At 43.3% G+C, this 13070-nt stretch overlaps 1 protein-coding gene across 1 annotated transcript in view; it reads right to left on the bottom strand.

Annotated features, from left to right (window-relative positions):
- Positions 1-13070, bottom strand: part of WDR62 (WD repeat domain 62) — a 58031-nt gene that overhangs the window by 27659 nt on the left and 17302 nt on the right. Inside the window, 1 exon segment of the mRNA XM_036345836.1 lies at positions 399-536. Coding sequence (XP_036201729.1) covers positions 399-536 — 138 coding nt within the window.

The raw sequence follows: 13070 nt of genomic DNA on the forward strand, positions 1-13070 counted from the left end.
GTCCTGCCAGCACCCCTACCCATGGCCTTACTGCATGGCGGCTAGTTGACAGAGGAAGCCCCTGCCTGGCTTGGTTGATGGACCTAAGAGCTCTCCTAAGGAGCTCTAACTGAAGATTTGGGGAGCAATTTCTCTTCTGTTGAGTATGTCAGGTTGCCTGGAGTGGCTGGGTAGACACACCTGGACAGCAGCTGCTCACTGGCAGAAAGAGAGCTATTCTACTCAGAAGGAAAGAGAGGGAGAGAGAGAAACAAAAAAGTAACCTGCCTTGGTTTCTGGTTCCTGCCCCGAGTGCAGTCTAATAGCAAGATCCTATAAAACGTCCTCCTGTCTCAATGTCCTAGCTTAAAGCAGGTCTTTGTTCTTCCTAAAAGATGGTTCACCTTGAAGTCACTCACATTACTGAAGATGTTTTTCTGCCAGGGAGAGTCAGGGCTGCTATTTATGTTCCAGAAGCGAATGGTGTTGTCTGAGGAACAAGTCAGAAAAGATCCAGTTGGCAGACAAGCTCTCTGATCTTCAAACTCAGGATACACCTACAGTTCCCAGATAACAAGGCAAAGGGCAATTCATTACAACCACTTCAATGACAGCACTATGATATACTGTTGCATTTTGGTGGGGAAAAGTAAGTTGCAGAGCCCTAGCCAGCATGGCTACCTGGTTGGGGCGTTGGCCCGCACATCAAAGGGTCACGAGTTTGATTCCAGGACAAGGGCACATCGTATCTGGGTTTCGGGTTCACTCCCCACTCCTGTTTGGGGTGCCTATGAGAGGCAACCAGTCGATGTGTCTTTCTCATATTGATGTTTTTTTTTTCTCTCTCCTACCCTCCCTCTTTCTCTGAAAAGCAATAGAAAAAATATCCTCAGCTGAGGATTAACAAAACAACAAAAAAGTAAGTTGCAGATAAATAAGCATAATTTAATGCTTTCTATGTTAAAAATAAGCAAGAGAAAAGGGACACAAAATGCTACCATATATCGTCCATGTGCCCCATCTTCAGCCCAGGCCATAAAACATCCCCACAAATAAACATCCAAGAAAAATTGGCAGCTCTCCAAACACAAAAGGAAACAAGGTACCATGAGCAAGCAGCAGCAGAAACATCAGAGAGAATAAAAAATAACTATTAATATGTTTAAAGAAATAGAACTTTGACAAGATTGAAAGTATGAGTAGTCAACCAGAAACTATAAAGAATAACTAAGCAGGGTTGAAAAAGAACAAAATAAAATTGTTTCTAGAAGTGAAAAATAGACAAGGGAAACAAAAGAATGAACACCCCAAAATCAACACCCCAAAATCGATGTCTTTTTTATACACCAATAATGAATTCTCAGAAAGAGAAACTAAACAATCCAATTCACTACTGCAACAACAAAAAAATTAAGATACTTAGGAATAAACTTAACCAAGGAGGTAAAGGACCTGTATTTGGAAAACTACAGGACATTAAAAAAAGAGATAAAGATATAAACAAGTGGAAGAATATACTGTGTTCATGGATTGGTAGAATTAACATCATTAAAATGTCCATACTACTCAAGGCAATCTACAGATTCAATGCCATTCCTACTAAAAAACCAATGGCATATTTCACAGATCTAAAACAAGTACTCCAAAAATTTGTATGGAACCAAAACAGACCTCTAATAGCTACAACAATCTTGAGAAAGAAGAACAAAGTTGGAGGGATCACAATACCAGATATCAAGTTATACTACAAAGCCACAGTAATCAAAACAGCCTGGTACTGGCACAAGAAGAGGCATATAGATCAATGGAACAGAATAGACTTCAGAAACTGACCCAAGCCATTAGGCTCAATTAATATTTGATGACGGAGGCAAGAACACACAATAGAGTCAAGACAGTCTCATCAATAAATGGTGTTGGGAAAATTGGACCAATACATGCAAAAAAAAAAAAAAAAAAAGAAAGAAAGAAAGGGAGAACCAAGATGGCGGCATAGGTTAACGCCGGAGTTTGCTGCCTTGAACAACTACTTCAAAAGTGAAACTAAAAAATGGAACAGACATCACCCAGAACCACAGGAACGCTGGCTGAGTGGAAGTCCTACAACTAGGAGGAAAGAGAAACGCATACGAACACTCAGAGGAGGCGCAGTGCTGAAGTCAAATTCTGAGGTGCGGAGTGCGCGGAGCGGGCTGGCAGCGGAGGGCGCGGTTGGCGTTTTCAATCGGGAGGGAGTCGCAGACTCTGAGCTCCAGATACAGGCGAGTCTTTAGGGACCCAGACTCAAACGGGAGAAGCGGGACTGTCTGGCTTCGGTCAGAGCGAGTGCAGCTTTCTCTCCGAGGTTTGCAGCGGGTGCTGGGACTCAGAGAGGCAGAGCCCCTGGGGACAGGACTGAGAGCCGCCATAACTGCTCTCTCCGGCCCACCCTGTTGATCCTGTGCGACCCGCCCTGCCCAAGCCCTGCACAGAGGCATTTGCCAGATAGCCTCAGGCAAAGGCTAGATTAGCACCTCCCTAGAGGACAGAAGTTCTCTCACTGCAGACACAGCTGATTCTCATAGCCACTTGGCCTGGAGGTCAAACCCTCCCTGGTATTAGCTACAACAATCAAGGTTTAACTATAAGACTGCGAACAAAGACCACTAGGGGGTGCACCAAGGAAGCATAACAAAATGCGGAGACAAAGAAACAGGACAAAATTGTCAATGGAAGATATAGAGTTCAGAACCACACTTTTAAGGTCTCTCAAGAACTGTTTAGAAGCCGCCGATAAACTTAATGAGATCTACAAGAAAACTAATGAGACCCTCAATCTTATATTGGGGAACCAACTAGAAATTAAGCATACACGGACTGAAATAACGAATATTATACAGACTCCCGACAGCAGACCAGAGGAGTGCAAGAATCAAGTCAATGATTTGAAATGTGAGGAAGCAAAAAACACCCAACCGGAAAAGCAAAATGAAAAAAGAATCCAAAAATGAGAGCATAGTGTAAGGAGCCTCTGGGACAGCTTCAAGCGTACCAACATCAGAATTATAGGGGTGCCAGAAGATGAGAGAGAGCAAGATATTGAAAACCTATTTGAAGAAATAATGACAGAAAACTTCCCCCACCTGGTGAAAGAAATGGACTTACAGGTCCAAGAAGCGCGGAGAACCCCAAACAAAAGGAATCCAAAGAGGACCACACCAAGACACATCATAATTAAAATGCCAAGAGCAAAAGATAAAGAGAGAATCTTAAAAACAGCAAGAGAAAGAAACTCAGTTACCTACAAGGGAATACCCATACGACTGTCAGCTGATTTCTCAACAGAAACTTTGCAGGCCAGAAGGGAGTGGCAAGAAATATTCAAAGTGATGAATACCAAGAACCTACAACCAAGATTACTTTATCCAGCAAAGCTATCATTCAGAATTGAAGGTCAGATAAAGAGCTTCACAGATAAGGAAAAGCTAAAGGAGTTCATCACCACCAAACCAGGATTATATGAAATGCTGAAAGGTATCCTTTAAGAAGAGGAAGAGGAAGAAAAAGGTAAAGATACAAATTATGAACAACAAATATGCATCTATCAACAAGTGAACCTAAGAATCAAGTGAATAAATAATCTGATGAACAGAATGAACTGTTGATTATAACAGAATCAGGGACATAGAAAGGGAATGGACTGACTATTCTTGGGGGGGAAAGAGATGTGGGAGATGCGGGAAGAGACTGGACAAAAATCGTGCACCTATGGATGAGGACAGTGGGTGGGGAGTGAGGGCAGAGGGTGGGGCGGGAACTGGGAGGAGGGGAGTTATGGGGGGGGAAAAAGAGGAACAAATGTAATAATCTGAACAATAAAGATTTAATTAAAAAAAATAAAAAATAAAAAAGAAAGAAAGAAAGAAAGAAACTAGACCACCAACTTACACCATACATAAGAATCTACTCAAAATAGATAAAAATGTTTAGATGTAAGCTGTGAAACCATAAATATCCTAGAAGAAACCACAGGCAACAAAATCTCAGACATCTCTCATTGCAATATGTTTACGGATACATCTTGTAGGGTAAATAAAACTGAGGAGAAAATAAACAAATAGGACTACATCAATATAAAAAGCTTCTACACGGCAAAAGAAACCATCAACAAAACGAAAAGGTAGCCCAGTATGGGAGAACATATTTATCAATGATACATCTGATAAAGGGTTAATATCCAAAATATGTAAGGAACTCATACAACCTAACAAAAGGAAGACAAACAACCCAACTAAAAAATGGGCAAAGGACCTAAGTAGACAATTCTCCAAAGTAGACATATGAAAAAATACTCGAAGTCAGTGATCATCAGAGAGATGCAAATTAAAAGGAATATTAGGTATCACTTCACACCTGTCAGAATAGCTAGCATCAACAAATTAATAAACAAGTGCTGGCCAAGATGTGGAGAAAAGGGAACCTTAGTACCAGAATGCAGATTGGTATAGCCATTATGGAAAACAGTATACATAACTCATGGACACAGACAATAGGGAGGTGCAGGCCTAGGGTCGGGCTAGAGGGGTCAATGGATGAAAAAAGGAGACATATGTAATATTTTCAACAATAAAGATATCTTTTTTAAAAATTGGGCAAAGGACCTAAACAGATACATCTCCAAAATGGACATACAGATGGCCAAGAGACACATGAAAAAATGCTCAAAGTCACTGATCATCAGAGAGAGGCAATTAAAATCACACTGAGGTATCACCTTTGACCTATAAGAATGGCTACCAACAGCAAATGACAAGTGCTGGCAAGGATGTGGAGAAAAGGGAACTCTAGTACACTGCTGGTGGGAATGCAATCTGGTGCAGCCATTATGGAAAAACAGTATGGAGTTACCTCAAAAAATTAAATATGGAACTGCCATTTGACTCAGTGATCCCACTTCTAGGAATATATCCTAAGAAACCCGAAACACCAATCAGAAAGAATATATGCACCCCTAGGTTCAGAGCAGCACAATTTACAATAGCTAAGATTTGGAAACAGCCCAAGTGCCCATCAGTAGACAAGTGGATAAAAAAGCTGTGGTACATTTACATCATGGAATACTATGCTGCAGTAAAAAGGAAGGAAGGATCTCTTACCCGTTGAGACAGCATGGAGGGACCAGAGAGTATTATGCTAAAAGAAATAAGCCAGTCAGAGAAAGAAAAGTATCACATGATCCCACTCATATGTGGAATCTAATGAACAAAATAAACTGTTGAACAAAATAGATCCACAGACATAGAACAAACTATTGACTCTCAGATGGAAGGCAGGAGGTCGAGGGGTGGGGGGGAAGAAATCAACCAAAGAACTTGTATATGTATATGCATAACCCATGGACACTGACAATAGGGAGGTGTAGGCCTGGGACAGGGGGTGGGAGTAGGCTATAAGAAGTCAAAGGGCGGAGGGAACATATGTAATACTTTCAACAATAAGTTTTTTTCAAAAAAAGGAAACATTATGCTTAAATGAAGGAAATCAGACACAAAGTCCACATATTCTATGATTCCATTTATATGAAATATTCAGAAAAGGCAAATCCATACTGACAGAAAGCAGATTAGTTGTTATTGGGGTAATAGGCAGTGATTGTTTAATGATTACAGACAGTTTCCTTTTGGGACGATGAAAATGTTTCAGAACTAGACAGTAGTAGCTGTTGCAGAACACTGTGAATATACTAAATGCCACTGAATTGTACATGTTATAATGATTTAAATGATAAATTTTGTGTTACGTGTATTTTACAATATATATGTACCCTTAAAATCCCCCAAATAAATCAGGTCAAAAGGGATAGACTCTAGTACAGTGATGGCGAACCTATGACACGTGTGTCAGAGGTGACACGTGAACTCATTTTTTTGGTTGATTTTTCTTTGTTAAATGGCATTTAAATATATAAAATAAATATCAAAAATATAAATCTTTGTTTTACTATGGTTGCAAATATCAAAAAATTTCTATATGTGACACGGCACCAGAGTTAAGATAGGGTTTTTCAAAATGCTGACACACCGAGCTCAAAAGGTTAGCCACCACTACTCTAGTATATAATAGCTACATGACCAGATCATTTACAGTATGATTATGATTAATTTATTTATTTATGATTTTAATCCTCACCTGAGGAATCTCTTCCAGATTTTCAGATTTCATTCACAGGGAATCAAACCCGTGACCATGAACCTTCGGTCCGAGGGCCAATACTCTAAGCACTGAGCCAACCCGGCCAGGGCCAGTATGATTATTTTAAAAATTGGGGAGAACAGAGAGAATGAATGCAAAAAATAAAATAAAATGTTTTAACTGTTTTCAAAATTGAATAATTGTCATTCTTAGACTGTTTTATATATAAGGCAAGAATAAGTAAATGATTAACTGGAGATATTATAATTCCATCATCACCTATGTCTTTGATAACAAGAATTCTGGAAGGATCAATCCAATAGCTATGAGCATAGCCAGCACCCTGACTGTGATTCTAAAATACCACTTTGAACTGAAAACACACACACAAACAAAAAGCTAAGGGCTTCTTCAAAAAATGGCTGGCCCTGGCCAGTGTGGCTCAGTGCATTGGCCTGTGCATCAAAGAGTCTCAGGTTCAATTCCCAGGCAAGGACACATACCTGGATTGTAGATTTGATCCCTGGCCCCAGTTGGGGCACATGTGGAAGGCAACCAATCAATCCGTCCCTCTCACATCGATACGTTTCTCTCTCCCTCCCTCTCTCTCCCTCCCTTCCACTCTCTCTGAAAAAAAATCAGTGGAAAAAATATCCTCGGGTGAGGATTAAAAACAACGAAAATAAATGGCTGATTCCAGGCCTGGGACAGGAAATGTACAAGATGAGGCTGGAACATCTGGTCATAGCAAGGTATTTATCAAAGACTATTAGGGTCATGTCCAGAGGACTCAGGAGCTAAGATGAAAAGGCTCCCACTGCCATAGGGCAATTTGAGCTTCAATAATGTTAATAATTGCAATGAACAAAATGTATTTAATATATTTAAACATATGCATTTATAATGATATTAAGAAACAACAACAACTAGTTACCTTTAGAGGATAGGGAACCAATTCATTATCTCAAAAACTGATAAAGGGGAAAAAAATCAAGCATTTATCTTGCTTTTCCTATATGAAGTGTACCACTGGGTGACCAAATGGTAGATGAGGGGAAGTGTCTCTTCACATAAGTAATTCAACTAATAAAAAGAAATGATATGCCCTAGCTGGTTTGGCTCAGTGGATAGAGCGTCAGCCTGCGGACTGAAGGGTCCCAGGTTTGATTTCAGTCAAGGGCATGTACTGGTTGCAGCTTGATCCCTGGCCCCAGCCCTGGTCAGAGCACATGTGGGAGGCAACTAATTGATGTGCCTCTCACATCGATGTTTCTCCATCTTCTCTCCTCCTCTTTTCCTCTCTTAAAAATCAATGGAAATAAAAAGACAAAACAGACATCATCCAGAACCACAGGAAGGCTGGCTGAGTGGAAATTCTACAACTAGAAGGAAAAAGAAAAGCACTGAGACTCAGAGGAGGTGCGGAATAAAGTGCAGAGGTGCGGAATAAAGTGCGGCAAGGGCTGGCAACTGAGGACGTGGCTGTCTTTTTGAATCGGGAGGGAGTCTCAAGCCCCCGACTGCTCTGAACTCCTGTTCCGGGAAGTCTCTGGGGACCCAGACTCATACAGGGAGAAACTGGACTGTCTGGCAGCGGGCAACCCTCAGAACTCGAGTGTGGCTTCCTCTCAGAGGTGCTTGCACCAAATACCGGGACACTGAGATGCGGGGCCTCTTAGGGCAGGGCTGAGGACCAGCCATAGCTGCTTGCTCCACCCTGTTGATCCCCTGAGACCCCGCCCCACCCAAGCTGTGGCAGAGGCTTTTGCATATGAATGCCCTGGCCCTTTGCAATCTGAAAATTACCTAACAAACTGCAGCTGAGCCAGACAGACCCAGAACTTCCAAGAGAAGGCCCAAGGCCCCACAGCAGCTTGCATTGCTTCACAGCTGAGCCTCATCTGGGCATCTCCAAACCCCAAACAAGGAAGGGGAATCTGCAGATCTCTTCGTAGCTCCTGCTGCATAGCCTCAGGCAGAGGCTAAATTAGCACCTCCTTAGATCCAAGAGCCAGATTACAACTCCTCAGATCCAAAAGGGACACACTCAGGGAGCAGACTCAGTGAGCACCAAAGCCCCACTGAAGCAAGTCTTGCCCCAGAAGGGTGTCTTCAGCACAGAAGTTCTCCCACCATAGACACAGCTGATTCTCACAGCCAACTGGCCTGGAGATCAATTCCTCCTAGTGATACCTACAACAATCAAGGCTTAACTACAACAAGACTGTGCACAAAGCCCACAAAGGGGTGCACCAAGAGTGTCCACCTCAGGTAATTGGGGAGGCTGACCACTGGGCCCTATAGGACACCTAGCACAGAAAGCCACTCTATCAACACAGGGAAGCATAAAAAATGCGGAGACAAAGAAACAGGACACAAATGAGAGAAACAGAGGAAAGCAAAATACTGGATATAGAGTTCAAAACCACACTTTTAAGGTTTTTCAAGAACTTTCTAGAAACCGCCGATAAATTTAGTAAGACCCTCAAAAAGTCTGGTGAGACCACCGATAAATGTAGTGAGACCCTCAAGAAATCTAGTGAGACCCTCGAGGTTATGAAAAAGGGCCAACTAGAAATTAAGCATACACTGACTGAAATAAAGGATATTATGCAGAGTTCCAACAGCAGACTAGAGGATCGCAAGAATCAAGTCAAAGATTTGAAATACGAAGAAGCAAAAAACACCCAACCAGAAGAGCAAAATGAAAAAAGAATCCAAAAATACGAAGATAGTGTAAGGAGCCTCTGGGACAGCTTCAAGCGTACCAACATCCGAATTATAGGGGTGCCAGAAGAAGAGAGAGAACAAGATATTGAAAACCTATTTGAAGAAATAATGACAGAAAACTTCCCCTACCTGGTGAAAGAAATAGACAAGTCCAGGAAGTGCAAAGAACCCCAAACAAAAGGAATCCAAAGAGGACCACACCAAGACACATCATAATTAAAATGCCAAGAGCAAAAGACTAAGAGAGAATCTTAAAAGCAGCAAGAGAAAGAAAGTCAGTTACCTACAAGGGAATACCCATACGACTGTCAGCTGATTTCTCAACAGAAATTATGCAGGCCAGAAGGGAGTGGCAAGAAATATTCAAAGTGATGAATACCAAGAACCTACAACCAAGATTACTTTATCCAGCAAAGCTATCATTCAGAATTGAAGGTCAGATAAAGAGCTTCAGAGATAAGGAAAAGCTAAAGGAGTTCATCACCACCAAACCAGTATTATATGAAATGCTGAAAGGTATCCTTTAAGAAGAGGAAGAAGAAGAAAAAGGTAAAGATACAAATTATGAACAACAAATACACATCTATCAATAACTGAATCTAAAAATAAAGTGAATAATCTGATGAACAGAATAAACTGGTGATTATAATAGAAAAATCAATGGAAAAATATCCTCGGGTGAGGATAAATAAATAAATGATAGCCTGGCTGGTGTGGCTCAGTGGTTGGGCACTGAACTATAAACCAGGTCACAGTTCGATTCCCAATCAGGGTACATGCCTGGGTTGCGGGCTCGATTTCCAGTAGGGGGCCTGTAGGAGTCAGCCAATCAATGATTCTCTCTCATCATTTAAAAAATATATGTATTTTTATTGATTTCAGAGAGGAAGAGAGAGGGAGTGAGAGATAGAAACATCAATGCTATCTCCTGCACGCCCCCACACGGGATTGAGCCTGCAACCTGGGCATGTGCCCTGACTGGGAACTGAACCATGACCTCCTGGTTCATGGGTCAACACTCAACCACTGAGCCACGCCAGTGGGGCCTCTCTCATCATTAATGTTTCTATCTCTTGCTCCCTCTCCTTTCCTCTCTCTGAAATCAATAAAAACATATCTATATATATAAAAGCCTAAGCAACCATCTGACTGGTAGCTATGATGCGCAATGACCACCAGGGGGCAGATGCTCCAACTGGTAGCTATGACATGCACTGACCACCAGGGGGCAGACACTCAACACAGGAGCTGCCGAGCTGTCATGACTTGGTAGCTATGATTCTTGGGTGATGCACCCAGAGCCAGAGAGGAGGGAACCCACCCAAGAACCACCCTCTCGCAATCCGGGAGCCCTCAGGGGATGTCGGAGAGCTTGTTTCGGCCCGATCCTCACAGGCCAGGCTGAGGGACCCCACCTGCTGGAGGGACCCTGTTCACTCCACAGACGACCTTCAAGCTGCTGCACCACCCCAGGTATGGCCGGCTGTGGAGGGACCATGGGAGGTTGGTTCCAGGGTGTCCGGCTCTTCTCACCCAGTCCCGCCATGCCGACCACCTTTTAGTTAATTTCCTTTCAATGTGCACAAATCTGTGCACCGGGGGCGGGGGGGGACTAGTATACATATATAAAAAGAAATGATAGAATTAGAATATTACCATATTGCAATTCCCAATGAATAAATGGATCTGGCATTGAACATCAACAGCTGCTAACGACAGTCAATTAATTGTACTTTTATTTATATATGTGTGTGTGTGGGGGGGGGGTTAATTCTCACTTGAGGATGTTTTAATTGATTTTTAGAGACAGGAAGGGAGAGAGACATCAGTTAGTTGCCTCCCATATGCGCCCCAACTGAGAACAGAACCCACAACCTAGGAATCAAATCCACAACCTTCTGGTGTACAGGATGATGCTCCAACCAACTGAGCCACCCAGCCTGGGCTGTGTGGTTTTTTTAAGATCTCTGTTTTATCTTTAAAAATAAAGGGTGCCCTAGATCAGTGGTCGGCAAACTGAGGCTCGCGAGCCACATGCGGCTCTTTGGCCCCTTGAGTGCCGCTCTTCCACAAAATACCGACTTCTGCGCACGGGCCACAAAGTTTCAATCGCACTGTACATGCGCGCCCACATGTGGTATTTTGTGGAAGAGCCACACTCAAGGGGCCAAAGAGCCGCATGTGGCTCACGAGCTGCAGTTTGCCGACCACTGCCCTAGATGGTTTGGCTTAGTGGATAGAACATCGACCTGTGACCAAAGGGTCCTGGGTTTAATTCCGGTCAAGGGCACATACGTTGGTTGCAGGCTCCTCTCCTGCCAGGGCCCTGGTCAGGGTTTGTGCAGGAGGCAACTAATCAATGTATTTCTCTTACATTGATGTTTCTCTGTGTCTTTCCCTTTCTCCTCTACTCTCCCTAAAAATCAATGGGAGGGGAGGGGAGGGGAGGGGAGGGGAGGGGAGGGGAGAGGAGGGGAGGGGAGGAAGGATGGATAAGACCTTGGCTAGATAGCTCAGTTGGTTAGAGCATTGTCCCTATATGGCAAAGTTGTGAGTTCAATCCCTGGTCAGGGTTCAAACAAGAAGCAACCAATGAATGCATAAATAAGTGGAACAACAAATCAGTGTTTCTATCTCTCTCTCTTCCTTCCTCTCTCTAGAATCAATAAATAAATAAATAAAATTTTTAAGGTAATGAGTATAAAAAATAAATATAATTTTTAAAAGTAAAAATAAAGGATAAATAGAAATAGTACATAAGATTTATAGAAGAAGGAGAAACTAAGATGGCGGCATAGGTAAACACCGGGAAATTGCCGCCTCCCACAACAATTGGAAATTACCGCAAAGGACAGAGCAGACATCATCTAGAACAACAGGAAGGCTGGCTGAGTGTAAATTCTACAACTAGAAGGAAAGAAAAGCACACTAAGAGCCAGAGGAGCTGTGGAGGTGAAGTGCAGAGGTACGGCGGCTCGCGCGGAAAGGGGGTGGCACCTGAGGACGCGGCTGTCTTTTTGAATCACAAGCTCCCAACTGCTCTGAACTCCGGTTCCGGGAAGTCTCTGGGGACCCAGGACTCATACGGGGAGAAGCTGGTCTGTCCAGCAGCGGGCGAACTTGAAGGCGGCTTTCCCTCAGAGGTGCTTGCAGCAATTAGCGGGTCACTGAGACCCGCAACTCCGGGCGGAGAATCAGCCATAGCTCCTTGATCCGCCCTTTGATTCCCTGAGACCCCGCCCGACCCAGGCTGCAGCAGAGGCTTTTGCATGTGAATGTACCTAACTGCAGCCGAGCCAGGCAGACCCGGAACTTCCAAGAGAAGGCCCAAGGCCCCGCAGCGGCTTGCATTGCTTCACAGCTGAGCCTCTTCGTGGCTCCTGCTGTGTGGCCTCAGGCAGAGACTGAATTAGCACCTCCTTAGAGATCCAAGAGCCAGTGTACCCAGTGGTCAGAGGGGGACCATCCAGATTGCAACTTCTCAGATCCATAAGGGACACACTCAGGGAGCAGACTCAGTGAGCACCAAAGCCCCACTGAAGCAAGTCTTGCCCCAGAAGGGTGTCTTCAGCACAGAAGTTCTCCCACTTCAGACACAGCTGATTCTCACAGCCAATTGGCCTGGAGGTCAATTCCTCCCAGTGATCCTACAACAACCAAGGCACCAAGAGTGCATCAAGAGTGTCCACCCCAGGTAACTGGGGAGGCTGAGCCACTGGGCCCTACAGGACACCTGGCGCGCAGGGCCACTCTATCAACACAGGGAAGCAGCCAAAATGCGGAGACAAAGAAACAGGTCACAAATGGCAGAAATGGAGGAAAGCAAACGACTGGATATAGAGTTCAAGGCCACGTTTATAAGGTTTTTCAAGAATTTTATGGAAACCGCCGATAAATTTAATGAATCCCTCAATAAATATAGTGAGACCATGGAGGACATGAAAAAGGACCAACTAGAAATTAAGCATACACTGACTGAAATAAAGAATAATTTACAGAGATCCAACAGCAGACAAGAGGATCCCAAGAATCAAGTCAAAGATTTGAAATACAAAGAAACAAAAAATACCCAACCGAAAAAGAAAAAAGAAAAGAGATTCCAAAAATATGAAGATAGTGTAAGGAACCTCTGGGACAACTTCAAGCGTACCAACATCAGAATTATAGGGGTACCAGAAGGAGAGAGAGGG

This window comes from Myotis myotis, unplaced genomic scaffold, assembly GCF_014108235.1.
Source record: "Myotis myotis isolate mMyoMyo1 unplaced genomic scaffold, mMyoMyo1.p scaffold_m19_p_19, whole genome shotgun sequence".
Taxonomy (NCBI): domain Eukaryota; kingdom Metazoa; phylum Chordata; class Mammalia; order Chiroptera; family Vespertilionidae; genus Myotis; species Myotis myotis.